Source organism: Pterocles gutturalis, unplaced genomic scaffold (genome assembly GCF_000699245.1).
Source record: "Pterocles gutturalis isolate BGI_N339 unplaced genomic scaffold, ASM69924v1 scaffold29414, whole genome shotgun sequence".
In the NCBI taxonomy this organism is placed as follows: Eukaryota; Metazoa; Chordata; class Aves; order Pterocliformes; family Pteroclidae; genus Pterocles; species Pterocles gutturalis.
The window spans coordinates 42,036-59,081 of NW_010136720.1; the positions used below are offsets into that span (position 1 = coordinate 42,036).

The 17,046-nt window shown below is 40.7% G+C and overlaps 1 protein-coding gene across 1 annotated transcript; it reads left to right on the forward strand.

Moving 5' to 3' along the window:
• Nucleotides 1-2,246: 2,246 nt before the first annotated feature.
• Nucleotides 2,247-15,195, forward strand: PAG1 (phosphoprotein membrane anchor with glycosphingolipid microdomains 1). The gene is made up of 6 exons (XM_010082410.1): nt 2,247-2,371; nt 4,283-4,334; nt 4,877-4,973; nt 7,665-8,257; nt 12,719-12,778; nt 14,763-15,195. Exons 1-6 carry the CDS (start codon nt 2,247-2,249, stop codon nt 15,111-15,113), a joined length of 1,278 nt encoding a protein of 425 aa, XP_010080712.1. The 3' UTR covers nt 15,114-15,195.
• Nucleotides 15,196-17,046: the final 1,851 nt, after the last annotated feature.

Sequence of the window (17,046 nt, forward strand, 5' to 3'; positions counted from 1 at the left end):
AAAAGAAGGTAAAAGATCTTTTAAGAGTAATATTTAAAAGCTTTAACATGTCAGAAAACGTCTTTGAAAACTCAGAAAAAATACAAGTTGAAAAGAAATAATACTTTTTATTCAAAACACTTAACAAAGGTTTGGAGCTAGCTGAGGCAGCCAGTGCAGTGTGCTTTGTAGTATTTTCTAAATGAGGATGGTCCATCACCTCTACAGGAATCCATCCCAGTGCACAGTGCCCTTGCACCTCATCAGAGAGGTCTTTGCAGGCATTACACCAAGTTTTCTCCTGACTAAATCTGATTCTGCTTCTCTTAAGTCTCTCCATTTCACAGTCAGTGATGTGACTATGACTCGCTGTAGAAATAACTTGTTTTGCTTTAAAATAGGGATAAGGCAGGGCTGTTTCAGGGTCATATCTGCAATATACATAATTTGTAGAGTGGTCTGCCATTGCATTTAAATGTTTATTTTTTCAAGCTCTACTAAGAAAACCACAGAGGCACATTGCTTGGCAGCAGTTGTCCCCAAAGAGTAGTGGCTCTTTGGTAGGGGTGCTCAAGGCTACCAGTAAGCCATGTCTGTGCTTTGGCAAGTGTGCGACACCTACTCTTCCCATCCTGTGTGTTTGTGGGTTTGGAGAAGTTACAGATTATCTGACTTTCCTACAACTTGTCCAAACTTGAAATATTTAACTATACTTTGAAGTTTGTCTTTTCAGGATTGGCAACTTTTTCCATCTTTTTTTGTTTCTTCCCATTTCAAGTTGTTGCGATGCCATTAATATCATAAAAAAAGAAAAAAAAAAAAAAAGCTTTTATCCACCATGGAGAAATTAGTATGAATTGACTCTTATTGAAAGGTTTCCAGAAGTCTGATCCTACATGGTAGAAATCGACAATCGCATTTTATGTAAGAACATAAATGTTACTTTTAAGAGCTACCCGGTCACCCAGCTTAGTTGTTGAGTTTCTTCTGCTGACTCACTAGATTTCCTTTTAAATCAGTACCTAATTGAATTTGCTATTACAAAGTGTGCTTCCAGTACACAAACACAAAACATATATGTGTACATACATATTTTGTATATTAAAATATATGAATATATATGCATAAAATTAAAGTCTTAGTGGCTTGAGATGTTTTCAATCTTGTGTTTGTGCTACTTTTTCATTCCCAAAAGACAACTGCTCATTTCTTAGCCATTGTATTATATTTCAGTGTTTATTAATCTCAAAGTCTGGCAGAAAGCCTGTAAATTGACTTTGCATAACCTGTTCCTAAATTACAGAGAATTTGATATCTTCAGCAGTGCAGAATGAAAGACTTTTTTTTTGTTTTAATTTTACCATGTCAACAGTATATTAAATTTAAAAACCCTACAACATTTTAGAATAACTTGTATACCAAAGCTTATATATTATAAATGCTGCTAACCCACGATGTTTCTTCAGGGGCTGCTGTGCTGGAGCAAAAGTTGTGTTTATTTGTGGTCTTAACATCTGTGTCTACTTTTCTCATTAGTTGTTTTCTTAGACTCTGATGGGGAGAAGCAAAAAAAAAGAAAGTTCAGTATTATTACTCTCTAGACATACTATTAAGAAAATAAGCATCTCACATTGAAATAAGATTAGAACTGATCCACTGTGAGAAAGGTTTTTGTGGTATTCCTTTCAAAGACTTACCTAGCTTATTTGTCACTACACTTGAAGCACCAAATCACGTGCAGGCAGGAGACATTGAGAGGTAAGGAGGTGAACGCCTGCTGCAGCTCTCTCTTTGGCTTATTAATGTGGCAGAAGTTGTAGTTAGTTTTGAAAGCTCAGTTTTCTGTGAAGTTAACAAATATCACTGCAAAATAGACTACTCAGTTCCTGAAAGTAAGTTTATACACTTTTTTCCTCAAAGTCCAAGTACAGAAATAGTGTACTACATTTCATCTGCATTGAGACTGTAGATACCTAACAGCTTCTGTTAATATTTGACAAGGGTTGTTCTATGTCACCATCAGAAATGCCACTGAAAATCACTTTGGCTGGCTGGCTTGTACTCAAAACTGGTTTTTTTGTAAGATCTGGATTTGAAAATCTCTCCTGCCAGATTTGTAGCTGTCACATTCATTATCTTTAAAGTCTATATTAACCCCTAGTGGTGTTTTTCTTTCTGCAGAAACAAAGTGCACGCAAGCGCAGATGCCAGCCTTCTCCAAGGAATAAGCTCTTCATCCGCAAGTGACACCAGCTCCTGCTAGTACCATGGGGCCAGAGGCTGGTTTCTTAGGCAGTGGACAGGTCCACATCATCCTGTGGGGAAGTCTGGCAGCTATGACAACACTCTTGTTCCTCACCTTCCTCATCTTCCTCTGCTCCAGCTGCAACAGGTAAGGCTCAGGAGCTCAGTAGAGCAGAAACATTTCTTGAGTCAGATAGTGTGGGGATTGAAACAGCTTCAAGAATAACTAGTTAGCAAGAACTACTGAAGACTTAGGTACAGAAATTTAAAAAGTACAGTACAGAATCTGTTTTCAGCAAACCTGAATTTGAACAGCTCTGGTTTTTTTAAGATCTAATTTTTATCTTTTTTTCTGTGAAGGAAAAATACTACTGATCTTGCTAGGTGAACTTTCTCCTAAGCTGAAGCCTGGAGCATGAGGGGACACTGGCTGTCACAGCCCGTGGTGCGTGGGAAGTGGGGGAGCAGCACTAAAATCTTTGTTTGGGATGCTTGTGCCTATAGGAGCATGTTCTTTCAGCATTGAGAGTGATGAGGAAGCTGTGCAGCCATAAAAGAACCTATGTTGACATCATGTATGTCTGTTAGAAAGCCCTGTTTTCCAGCAGGATTTCTCTGGTGCCCACACTGCAATAAAACAGTCATGGGCAAGAGCAGACCTTAGAAGTTGACTGAAACCCTAAAAAGCATGAGGTGGAACATGTAATTTCATATGATTCAGGTGAAATGCTTTTGTTACACTGTAAGCTGTTAGGTGACATTTCAGTATCTTCCTATTCATCACAGTTTCCTGTGATACCTGTGTAAAAATAGTAGAAATATGTTTGGGGTTTTTTTTTAATTGAAAAACATAAAATCTATTTTAAAAACCCTTAAGCCTACAACAAACATTGTAGTTAGGTACCATGTTTTGTCTTGTAACACTCCAGTCCTTGAAACATCTCTAGAAAGATGTTTTTAAGACAGAATCTCACCACTCAGTATGTCTTTGCAGTTACAGAGATATATTGTGAGAAACTGCCTGGTGATGCTCTATAATAAATTCTTGCGTTGCTAGTCTGGATGCAATATCTTTTATTTCAGGTCATTCTGTAGGATTGGTTTTTTATGCATAAAAGCAGTTACGCTAAATTCCTTCCTTACTGTTCAAAAATGGTTGAGGACATGGAAAACTGAACAAAATCTGCTCTTTTCTAAAATGTCAGAGTCAGAAAAACTTCTAGGGAGGAAATTAAGTATTTGTAGACTAACTATGTTCTGCATTGGTGCAGACTCACTTGCCCCATTTTCTTATTTACCAATTACGTACAATTTTAACAGTTGCTAATGTGGGAACTGTGGTGCACTGCAGACTTCAGAAGAAGCACAGATTAATATCAATATTTTCTCACCTTTTTACTTGCCTTTTCATCTAGGGGAATTACTATTATTATTTTAAGCTCATGGTTTATTACAGTATTTCATAATACAAGCTGTATTTCCAAAATGGTAGCGACTGGAAACATGATCCGTACTTTGAGTCCTATGAAGCACCCAGTGAAGCAGGATTAATTTTAAAATTAAGTTCAAGGCATGTGTTGCTATGAGCTGCTTCTTGAACTGCTCATGCTTATTATTAATTACTACTAACATCCTGACTGGGACAAAGCTGGATTTTGTGGGCCTTTTCTACTTCATAGGATAAATACTTCTCACTGACACAGTTTAAGGAACTCCCCAGGTGGTCCGTAACCAAAACATGTATCTCATGTATCTCTGAACATTTCATATATTATTAAATTGACAATAATATTTTTATTATCATCAGTTATTCCTTACTGCATTCTTATACTGTGTATTTGTTGTACCTCTTCAGATATGTTCACCCCCCTGCCTTGATGGTGACCTTACACAGAGGTCATACCAGTCCCTGTAACAATTTTCAGTTATTCCATTTTCAATATTTCATATTCTTGTGAATCACAGTTCTGGTCCCTGCAGGAGTGTAAGGTCTGTTAATGACACGCATTTGTATATTAGCATAATCTGTAGTAACAGTTCATACATCTTTTTCATTAAGGGAAAAGAAGGCCAAACATCAGAATGGAGATCATGAAAATCTGATGAATGTGGTAAGTGTTTATTTCTGGCAGTGTCTCTCTTGTGGTTGGCGTGCACCAAGCTCCTTGCAAGATACTGCAGGTTGGAAAATAGCTCAGGAATTTGGAGATGGTTGAGCAAGGGAAACTTTAAAAGTTGCAAACAGGAAGAAGAGAAGAACTTGTGTAAACCTCAATAATCTGCACTTTCTCAGTGCTCTTTCTGCCACCATTGTCACTGCAGATCTCCTGCCTTTCTTTCACTCCATTTGCAGCGCAAGCACAGTCTACCCATTTGTAAGCTGCTGTCTTCTCATGGTTTGAAGCTGTGGTAACGTCTGTTACCATAAGAGTTGGAAGGGAGATCACTCTGGACATACTTGCATTTATTTGTTTTAAGATCTGTAAAAACAAGCACCTAAATCTTTGAGTGTCATCAGCATGGTTTGACGCTCCTGCCAACAACAGCCGTAAGTCAGAGCTCCCAAGATGAGAATGAAATTTGTCACGTATCTATTTATGCAAACGTTTGTTCTAATCCAACCATGATCAAATCTCACTAATTTGTGTTGCAGCCTTCCGATAAGGAGGTGTTCAGCCACTCGATCACGAGTTCAGCCACAGAGCCCCCTCCGAGCAGCGAGCAGAACGGGGCACTCAGCAATGGCGAGGGTGAGTACCGCAGCCCCTGCGGGCAGATGAACAAGTGGCACGTCCCCTCACTCACAGCTCCCATGTTAGCTACACATTGGTGATCCCTTGAGACTTAGGTTTCTAGCTGTCATCTTTCCGAGCACACAGTCATTACATTTGTCTGAACGCCCTGTGTTTCCCTCTGCTCACCTCTGGAGGTCTGACACCAGCCCAGCTGCTTTACCCCAGGGCCGTGGCTGGGCACGCAGCTCTCTGGAGGGCAGTCAGTCCTCTTCGCACAGGACATAATTCACACAAATCTTATGATCAAGTTAAAAAACGCAGTGAGCACGCTTGCCTTGCTGGGAATTCAGTAGCCCATCCCACAGAGATGCTGGTGTTTTAGGCTGCATCTCCACTTCCCTGCCAGATGTGCTCTGGCACAGACCTGCACCCCGGCTCCCAGTCCTCCGTGCCAGCCAGCACTGGGAAGGTGCTGAGCTCCTCCTCTGTGCCACCAAGCTACACCTGCAGATTGACTAGGCCATCGGGCAAAGACTGCAGCGTTCCCTAATCTCAGCCATCTACAGAGTTGGAATGTGACCAGAAGATGCAAGTGCACCTTGGTGCTTCACTCCTGGAGGCTGTGGAAATATTTTAGGTCTTCCTCCAGGGACTACAGCTGTGGATCATAGTCCCGTGCTGTGGGAGACTGTCACTTGTATTTCTGTATTTTAAAAAAACAGGCAGCAAAAATAGGCTTCCTTTTTTTCCCTTAGTCTTTGCTTTGCTGAACACTCAAAATTATTCACAGTGAAATATCACTGGAAAATATTTTACTCAGCTGCACCTAAAAATAAACTCGCTCTCAGCTCAGAGCTGCCGGGAGCCAACTGTTGTCTCCACACTAGGCACCGACACCAGGGGCTGCGCTCCTGACTTACAGCTCACCTCCTCATCTCATTGTGCAGCCAGAGGCTAAGCTATTCAGTCTCTACCCCTCAGAGGAATTTTTAAACTTTGTTTTTGCAGCTAATCGCTGCTGCCGTCCATTGGCCTGTTGCGTGTGTAGGTGTGTGTGGCTCACCAAGGGACTTGATGCACAGAGCAGAGCCCTGCAGGAGGGAAGCGTTTCTCTTTGCGACGAGTCACCACACATGCAGCTGTCAAATCTGCTGCTAAAAGGTGTGCTGTCAACCAGCAGACAGTTTTCAGACTGTCTGATATTACTCAGCTTACACACTCCACAACAACACTTCTGAACAGCAGGAACCAATGTGCCTTAATTTCTTGTTTATACTTTGTGCACTCTTTTTATTTATAGTTCTTTCTTTTGCTATCTCTGCTAGCCTTTTGAGCAGGGGCAGGTCTATGGAAGCAGCACCACGAAATGTATTCTTTTTCCTTTGTCCAACCTGCCAGCACTGTTTCTATCTACACCAACCCCTTATCTACATCAACCCCTTCTGTGCTACTGCCCATGACCACAGGAGCATTATCCCCACCAGGCTGAACGGAGTAGGTGCTTTCTGGGTCCTGTGACAGAGCTCTGCACAGCACAGAAATCCCCAAGAGCAAGCACCAGAAGGGGAAAACGTGTTCCAGCTTCTCCATGCTGCTTCCTGGTATTCCTCAGGAAGGCTGCAGCCATCCTGGGTAGTGAGTAGGACACCTTGAGTCCTAGTCAGGATGCAATAGGACAGTTCCTACTATCCCTCCTTGTCCTGTTGGCGAGCGGCCGTGTGGTGTTTACTGCTAGATGAGTGCATTAAACCACAACAAATGAAATGGAAGAATGGGTTGATTTTGCTGAGAGAGTACCATAGGAACTGTACTACGAAAAGTAAAGCTATTCAGAAGTGATTTTTCAAAGAAATGGTGCCACAGAAAGTAACGTACCATATACTACCTGAAACATGCTTGTATGTGCCCATGTATACATCCATGCCTGAATGCAGGCAAATGTCATACATGTGCACTGTAAGATGAGAAGTCCCATAGATTTCAGTCTCCAAGACCCTCTAGTGACAGTGACATGTGACCTGCTTCTGGGACTTAAAATAACACGTTCTGCTTAACACTACTTTCTGAAGTCTAGTCTTCTGTGCATATGCCTGGCTCGTTAGTGGGTTGTCAACCTACATTATGTGCTGCGAGACTAAGAGAAGCATGGCATAGCCTTCCAGTGAGGAGCTTCTGGTGTAGCATGCAGCGAGGCATTTGGCCAGCATGTTAAACAAGGTGAGGGCTGGGTAGGGAGGAAGCAGGAACGCTTTCCTTTTTGATTCCAAAGGATAAGGAAATGGAAAGAGGAAAAGAGGCTTTTTTAAAGGCATTTGGTTCAGGGCCTCCCACCAGCGTTGCCTGTCTGAGACTATCGAGCCGCCTGTAAGCACTCAATATAACCGACTACAGCTGAACATCTATGGACACCTGCACCTACCCACCCATCCCCTGTTCATACTGTGAATGCTGTTGCTAGGTAATGTGACTGAGGGTGCACTGAGTATTTAAGATGTTATGAGAAAGGTATTTTAACAGTAGAGTGCAGAAATCTCTGTAACTGAAACCTTTTGATAAACATGATGACCACTAGACATTTGCCAGCATTAGTATCAGTATCATTTTCAATGAGACACAAAACCAAAGTGGTGTGGAGAGTACCAAATCGCATTCACTTTTCTTGGTCATGCAATTTTTTGAAATACTTCCTTTTATAATTTTCCCTAGTACTCTCAGAGGACAGTACAACTGCCTGTATCCAGCCTTATGAGGAAGTACAAACATCTGTCTCTGATCTGCTAGATCAACAGGACGGCCTTGGAAAGTCCATTAAATGTCACCAGAGCCGGGAACTACCCAGTATTCCCCCTAACAACACCATGGAAACCCTCATCTCTGCTAGAAATACAGAACATGATCAAGGTCTTGGAATGGAAGGGCCTTACGAGGTCTTGAAAGACAGCTCCTCTCAGGAGAACATAGTGGAAGACTGCTTGTATGAAACTGTGAAGGAAATTAAAGATGTTGGAGCGGTAGCCAGCATGGAAGGGAGCTGTAATAGCAAATCAAAGGCTTCACTGACAGTTTCTGAAGGTCAGAATCAGATTCCTGAGTGCAGAATTGAATCAGCAGAATATGCATCTGTTGACCGAAATAAAAAAAGTCGCCAAAGTGCAAATTCAGAAAGCCCTCTTGACAACACACCAGATGTTGAGGATGAGCTTCCCCCTCCGGTACCCATGAAACTTCTTGATGAAAATGAGAATGTGCAAGAAAAAGTAGAAGAAGAAGAAACAGAAGGAGCAAGTAAACCAGAGAAGGTAAATAGTGCAAATACATGTCTTTGCCAAACAGCCAAATAGTTATAGAGAACATATGGATGGGAGAGGATTTTTTTAAGAAAAAAATAACAAAAAAATGCCAAGAAAAAAACACTCAAGGTGATGTAAGACTGTAAAATATGGAAATATGAAAATGTACAGTATAGTCTTTGCATTATAGGTATGTACTCATTCAGTTGCAGCCTGTATTTTGTATCACTGCAGTATGTACTTCATAAGGCTTTTCCCAAATATTATCCAGAAATTGCACAGGAGGCCTCTACTTCTTTGTTTAATGGTATTATACTTGTGGGAGCTATTACAATAGCTATCCTGTCAGCATCCATATCTTGTTCAGAATCCCCACCTTGGTTTTTTTGAGGTAAACCTCAATTTATAAAAAGGAGAGGGAGGCAGTCTTGGTGGATGCTCTAACTTAGATGTGCCTCCTTTGTTTAGCCACCTTGACTTAGCTGTGCAAGTGTTAGGCATCTGCTCAGAGCCACTCATCTCATCTTTCTCAGTAGGAGAGAGAGACAGAAAGAGAGAGAGATTGCAACTGTAGGCTTTTATATTTGTCGAATTCTATATGTCACATGTAAAGAGAACAATTAATTTCTACCTGTTGAAATCAGGGCCAAAAGTTATGTTTTCACAGCAGCTTATTCTTTCGGCCAGCCTAGGGACAAGTTAGTGGTGAACTCCTTGAAAAAACAGTGATGACATTTTCAACAAATTATCTGCCCATTTTTAGTTTTTCACCAGAATTAATTTTGAGGATCCTTTCAGATCATTGCACAGAGTGGTCACAAATTGTTGTTTGCATTTTTCAGAACTAGTTTAGATAACTTGTGAATTAAAGACTGTGAAAAGCAAGTTAATATAATTTTGGTGTTTAAGTTATCAAATAATATTAGGTATTGATGAACATTTCAAAAGAATCCTTAAGGTGTGATGTGACATTTTAATGTAAACATTTACCTGAAAAATCATAGCAGAGTTGAGGTATTGTTACTTTTTTCTGGTTGCTCTCTTATTTGAAGTGTTCAATAATCCAGGCAGAGGGCAGAAAAATACCTTGTTAAATAACTGACTAACCATGTAACATATAAAGAGTCAAAATGAATAAACTGCAGACTACTCATAATCTAAAAATTGTTTATCCAGATTCTTCGGTGCACAATCTTACAAATAACAAGCTCATTTAGTACAAAATTAAGATGTGATTGTCAACAATAGTCCACTGACACTCCCCCCTCCCAAATTCAGGCCATATGTAATTTCTAATTAAACTTTTAGAGGAACAGCTTTCTGTAACAGTGACATTTTTCCTACCAGGTGTGAAAAGACTTGCAGAAAATCATTGTACTTCCCAGGCACTGATACAAAGGAAAAGCATTTCCTGCTCTGTAGCTCCCCAGCACACCATGTATACACTGTTAGTAACTGCAAGGAGTGGGAATTGATTAAAATGGCTCAGGTTTTGAAGGATTAATCAAGAGATGACATATGCAGTCCCCTAAGTGCCAGGAAAAAGGTGTTTGTCTAATTAAAATTTATTCAGAGCTAAAGCCATCGTGAGTTAAAGCTTCAGCAGCATCAGATCATTCCCGCGTTTCGCTGCTAGGTGCATGCATTATGCATCGCAGTGTGCGCCTGTCCTGTCCTTGAGAGCTACAGCTGCAGCAGTCAGAAATGGTAATTGATGGAATAAATAAATGTCATTACTGTTGGCATTGTGTGGGGAAGTGGTTGCAGGATTGTTTTTCTGTTGTGATGATAATTTTTCCCTCTATTTTGCTGCTTCCAACAATGCCGAGCAATGCCTGTTTTTTCTGATGTGGCAACCAAAAACAAGATGTCTATGGAAATGTATATTATATTGATAGCTCTTTTAGTTAAACAGACTCCATGGGTGTCTCTTTCTGCTTCCTCTCTTGTGAGACTGCTTAGCTGCCTTGCTTAACATGACATCCATAGCCCAAACTTTTCAACCTTCTGCCCTGACCCTGATGAAGAGAGAGGCTGGGCATAAGTTGTGCGAGTCTCTCTCACTTTGCTTTAGTAGGGCACAAAGAAGGGGAGTATAATGGAGACTTGTACCTGCCAACAGACAGAGAACAGACCCTGTCCAGGCTGTTTCAGTCTCACCCTGTAAAAGAGGGCAGCCAGGACAATCCCCAGCCTGTGCCAGTTCCTCAGGCACGCTCATTTGGGAGAGAGCTAGGTGGACCAAGCCAGAGACCGTTCCAGGATATAACAGCATGAAAAGGATAAAGGATCCTTTCAAGAGACAGATGTGCAATAAATGGGTGAAAATTAATTACCCAAATTGGTTATTGGCTGTGACCCAGTGAAATCCTTTGGAAGGTTTTGGTGAAGAAAGGCAACTTTAATAGCACAAGGCCTCTTACGGTCCTCTGTCACCTGGAAAAGCTTGGGCGTAGTTCTAATAAAACTGGAGAGGCAAAATAGTTTTTCTTTAGTTCTTCCTTTTTAATAAAAAAAAAAGAAGTATAGATCTCCTTTTTCACCCAGGTCTTTCAGAGAGAGCACTGGTAGAAAAGCTCTCCATGTGTATATCTGGCTGCTGCTGTCCAATTTCTGACTTGCGCAGCCTGAGGATGGGCAAAGTGTCTCTTGCAAATGCACCAGAAGAGAATGGCCTTCTTGTTCTGACGCCTGAGTCAGAAGCAGCAGCTGAGCCAAAGAGCAAAAAATCAAGTGCTGTCGAGGAACAAAAGGAAAGTGGAAGGCAAATAAGGACACATGCTAAACTTTTGTGTTGCTGCTGTTGAGGTTTCAAGCATAATTTATAGTACTGCTAGGGACAAAATTCTTAGGAGCAAGTATTTTTTCAGTATCCAAGATGATGATAACCTTTAAAATTGATGTGTTACAGGTTCCACATTTAGAAGAAGGAACACTAGGTCCCAGGGAAACAAAACAGGATTGCCAGCACCCTGGGGCATTTGTCACTACTTGGGTGGGAAACAGCAGAAGGGATCCTGACATGTGGTGTTTATAAACATGCTGGTGAGACAAAATCACCACACAATTTTGCAAGCACATATTTGTTTTAGCATGTGAGAATGAAATTAGGAACTTATTCTTCAACACAAAAAATATCCAAGTAAGAAAGACTAAACTGAGCTGCTGTAGTGAAGCAGATCTAAGAAAGGGACAAAATATGTTTGAACATCTCCTTTTTTCTTTTTTTTTTTTCTTTTTGTGAGTAAACAAACACAGGTTATTCTCCAGGCAGTGAGGAAGAAGCAAGAGAGTTGTTAGGTATGAGGGAAGCCCCCCCAGGAGCAGCAGTCAGACCTCAGTGCACTTTGGGTCAGGGTCTTCATCAGAAGTGCCCCAGAGTTTTGAATCTTGCTATCTACTAGAAGTAAAAACACCAAGCAAAACAGAAGGAGGAAAGACTCTGTTGTAATGAGCCTCTGTGTGGAGTGGAAAAAGAAAAAAAAAAAAGCTAAAAATAGCTCTATTTCTCCACCTTGGTCTGCACTGGAGGAGGTCTAAAGTATTTTAGGTGGATAATTTGCATGAAACTCTGAAATATGGTCCATTACAGTGCTGGAAGGCTCCTTCTGAATCACTGCGGAGCAGGAGTCCAGCAAAGCCCTCTCGCCCCAGCAGAGAGAAATTACACAGTTACTGTGAGGTAGCCAGGGTCTTCGTTGCCATAAGGGTCCTAAGACATTTTTCATAAGAGCAAAATGCTTTTCTTCCAATGTTTCATGAGCTAGTTAGACTTGACACCAAACTAAACCCTACATGCTTTCGTAACTTTGCTATGTGAACTGGATCCACCCAGACGCTTTGAGGGTTGAGCTGCCCGTCTCAGGGTGGGCTGCAGCAGATCTTTGCCGTGTTGGTGGTGTGAGCGGTTGTGAGGCAGAGCGGCTTTGCTGCTGTGCACCTCTGCACAGCTGCTGCACTTCAGGGGGAGGAGGACACGGCGCCTCCCTTGCAGCACTTCCAGGATCCACTGAATGAAGGATAACAATCGTCAGGAAGGTGCCCATTGAGTATTGTTCATTTGATATCTAAAAGCATATCTAAAAATCACGTGGAAGGCCAACTAGTGTGTCACAACAGTTGACTTTCTGTTGTTCAAAAGCCTTTGCAGACTGTTTCTTCCTTCATTACAAGTGTAAGGGCAGGGATACAGAAGAGCAGTTTGTTTTAACCATTACATTATTTTTAGCCTTTTCAGGTCAGGACAAGAGCAGATACATTAAAAAGCTCTACTAACCTTAGGGCTGTTATCTCCAGAGATGTACTCTGGATATTATGGATATTAGCTATGTAAAATGGAACTAGTGAGCAAATGACCATCAAATATAATGTATTGATTGTAATGGGAAGATTTTATTATAGGTTTCGCACTGATGGCTAATAATGAGCTTTTTTCCTTCTTTCTCTCTTTCTTTCTGCCTTTTTTTACAGAGGCTTAGTTCAATGTCTTACAAGTCTCGAGAGGAAGATCCATCTCTTACAGAAGATGAGGTAGGTTTCTTGCATGAAATTCAATAACCAACTAGAGACCTTTTTTCCATCAGAAATTAGCATAAGCTCTGCATGATTAAGCAGGATCTAAGAAAGGTGGAATTTGTCTGAAGGGAAAATTAAAGCTGAAGTTTCCCTGCACAGAGTTTGTACTGCCACATTCCTAAAAGCAGAAGTATTCTAGCATATGGCTGTATCAGGCCAGTAGGTTAAAAAATGGTGTCAGAAAATAATGAGAGGCGACAATTAGCTGATTGTTAGGGCAGCTTCTTGATTGGGATGACAAGCTGTACTTAAGTAAGAATAATAAACAGGAGCCTTTGGAAAAATTATCCACCTTTCCCATGCAAAGTACTTGGGACTCTGGCAAATAAATGGAAGCACAATAAAAGCACTGGAACATAAACTGTTCTGTAAAACATCTGTTAGTCAAATAAATTAAGGAGATTGAAACAAGGACAGAAAAGTTAAACAGATTTTTGCTTGTGATCATCTCCAATACACCCGTGCAATTTATAAATACATTGTCTGGACATGAAAGTAAACACAAACTTATCAGTGAGCTGAATGAACTAATGTTTTCCACTGGGAGAAGTGCTCCCAGACATTAATGAATAAATTGATCCTTGAACTAGGTTCATGTAATTTAATGCTGGAAGGAGGTTAAAGTATGGATGAGCAGCAAAGCCATTTTTGTTTGGTTGGCTGAAATCAGTAAAAAGTATTGTCATTTGCAATTGTATATCTCTTTTCTATTAAAAAAAAACCAACAAAGAAAACGACAACAACTACAAACCCAAAACAGAATTAACAGAAGCAGTCTGGTTCATCTGCACCACTCAGTGTTGCTTAATGGTAATGGACATTTAATGCTAATCTACTATTTTAATTGGGTTGACACAAATCCAGAGTGGCCTTGCATGCTTGGGAAAGACTTTAAATTTAACAGAAGAGCTATGTTGCACTTGGGATATCAGGTCCTAGAGAAGCAGGGCAGGCAATTTCAGCCAGGTGCCCTGTGTGAGGGTTATTATCCCCTTGGACTGGGAGAGGGAGTCAACAGTGGCTCCCTGTGCTCAGTGCCAGCCCCGGTGAGCCCCAAGCAGAGGGACACCTTTGGAGATGGGCTTCTCCTTCACCTTTTCATTAAGGACCACCTTTGTGCACTTGTTTAAGCATACCACCTCCTCAGAGGGGATTTTTAGAGCTAGGAGTGAGATTCCAGCTCTCTCTCCTGTGTTTATAGTAGCTGAGGGGATTCAGTCTAGTCTTAAGTTTTCATATGCAGTGACTGAGAAGCAGCTCCTCTTTGTAGGCAAAGTTCATTCGACAGAACAAAACCTATGTATCAAGATCGGCACTGACTATTTCCTGTTTTCTGGTATGGGTAATTCACCTCCTGATTTTTAATGTTTTCTTCACGTGACTTGGTGCTTCTTTGGTCCTGCCTATACACACAAAAAATAACTACTCTCCTATTGGGGTGTGTCTAAAAGTGGAAGAGTAGCCCCTACCATTAAAAATAATATTTTTTATAACCCCAAGTATCAGACTGTATCCTTCTCCTACATTACAGCAGCTAACTGGGATCGTCCCTTTGATGCCTGTTTTCCCATTGAGCCCAAGCTGGTTCCAGGACCATTGCAAAACTTGCAAGAGCTTCCTGCTCACAAAGCCATTCACTTTTGTCCCAGGTCTAATTTGCCTGCAGGGGATTTATGTTCAGAGTTTTTACATTTATAAACTTATTTTATAAAGCATTTTATAAAGCATTATTTTTTGAAAGAAAATAAATTTATAAATGCATGCCAGAAAATAAAGGATTTGTAATAAGTCCTCTTCTTTTTTGTAAGAAAGGATATGTTTTTATTAGAAGGTCCTGTCTTTTCTTAAGTAACTGACATCCTTGTGGTAGAAGGGGTACAAACTGGCACACAAACTTTATGCCATGCTTAAATACTCAGCAGGTGTCTCCTTTTCCTAGATCTCAGCCATGTACTCATCGGTGAGTAAGCCGGGACAGGCCATCAAGGCACTGGATTCTCCTTACACGTGTATTCAAGAAATTGCATCTCAGAGGTCCCCGTCTGTTTGCAGTGGCCTCTATGCAAGTGTGAAGGACTTTGAAAACACGCTAAATACTACCACTGTGCCTCAGCCAGCAGACAGATCAAATGTGGAGCTGGAGCCTGACTATGAAGCTATCCAGTCAGTGAGCCAAGAAGAAGACAGGACCTTGTCTGTGCTTAACACAAACCACACTGCTCTTTCGGGAGAGAATGACTATGAGAGCATAGGGGACTTGCAGCACCACAGGGATTTCACCAGACTTTAAGTACTCCAGCAGGCAGATTTCAGCATTTATCTTACCCGCTGGCATTTTCAAAGGAACATGTGAAACATGGTGAGGGAAGTGCCTCTCCTTTTGAGGAACAAAGCTAAGCAGAGAACAAAATTTGTGAAGAAGCAGCGTATGTTTCAGACAGGGTGTGATACCCGTTAGGTTATTCTGGGTGGTGGATGGAGGCTCACAGGAAAGGGTATGTCGGGTCAGAATGAAGAACAGGACAACGTAAAGGCTTCTTTATTGTTAGCTCCACGACGACCAGAATTTGGGAAGGAGTGCCGTGCTTGTCATCCTGATAGAATTACATACCAAAAAGACTGCCTTTACACAAAGCTGGCTTTTAGTTTTAAAAGATTATTTTATGTCATTTGCATTCAAACTGTTTTTCAAGCATCATTTTTCATTCAAGTTCAGGCATCTACTTTGTTGAGCACATCATGGATCATTGTACTTCAACTCAGACTTACGTTGCAGGGCTGAGGAAGGCATGCTCACTTCTTTGTCTTTTGGGGACCTCTGTCCGCATTCACTGCAACTAAGGTGCAAACAACAGTACTTCACAGGAGACCTAGTCCAAACTTACTTGAATTAATTGTTGTCTTTTTTTTCTTTTTTAATGTCAAGGGCTGTGGAATGTGACTTGCAATATTTGAGATGTGTGCTGGTATTTGTAGGTTTTTTTGTTTGATTATTTGCGAAACAACGCTTTAACATGACACCCTTAGCGTTCTTGTTCCACTCCCCTCGCGTGCACACCTATACCTATGCGTACACAATTGTCATGTTGCAAAAAGATGTGCAAATTGTTGTGTTGGCATAACGTTTAGTCAAGTAAACTTAATAGTGTTAAGTCACCCTTTGAAGCATTTTGCTCTTTTTAAAGACAAAACATTTTAGTATGTTTGTCTAGTTTATTATATAGTAAAATTTATGTACTGTGTTGAGTGGATATTTTTACAACATATTTTTCATCTTCAAAGTTTTTGTAGATTAACTTTCTGTTTTATGTAACAGGAGGAATCCCACTGGACTTTTATTTGGTTTTACTTTTTTTTTTTTTCTCATTTTAGAAGTATGTAAGTGAATTTTGGGGTTTTTTCAGTCTTCTTGAGCAGGGATGTGGCACATGCCTTGCTGTTTTTAAGCTCAAAATAATGGAGTCTGCATAAAAGAACACTGCCAAAGGGCAAAAAAGAGGCAGAGAGAGAGTGGGATTTAGTCTGGGATAGCCACTGGTCCTCTTTGTTCCTCTGCTAAAAGGAGCAGGAGGTCAACCAAGAACTTCCTGGGGCTCTGAGAAGCAGTTTGAAAGCCACCATCTTTCAAAGATACCAAGTTATTCTGTTAGTGTTAAAAGCAAAGTACAGTGCTTTGATGAAATAAGTAGGTATTGGTTGGTACTTCTGTTTTCTTCAAGAATAGTACAATGAATAGTACAATAGTGCAAGAATAGTCCAACAGTAGAGAACTGGCATTGTGTGAGATGCATTTGTACAGTTACGTGTACACATGTGCATCTATCCCCATGTATATAAGCATGCACATGTGATTTGGACATAAATATAAATCATGGTCCGAACTTGGTACCATTCAAATAACAATTACATATGTAATATTTGGCATGTGCTTGAAGAGCAGTTTATTTTCAATTTGAAATAAACAGTGCATAAACTGAGGTTGACTTATTCCATAGTAGCCTAGAACAGGTTTAGTTTCAGTTCAGTTGGTACTGGGTTTTGATATATTGGATTGAGTCCAATTACAAGTAATGTTAAGCGCTGGCCGGTGATCTGAGAAGGACTTGGTACTATAAAGTGCTTGGTACTATATAGTACTTGGTACTATAAAGTGCAAAACCAGATCTGGTTAGACATTTAGTAGAAATTACTTCATAACTGAAAGAAGTGTACTCATTTATGGA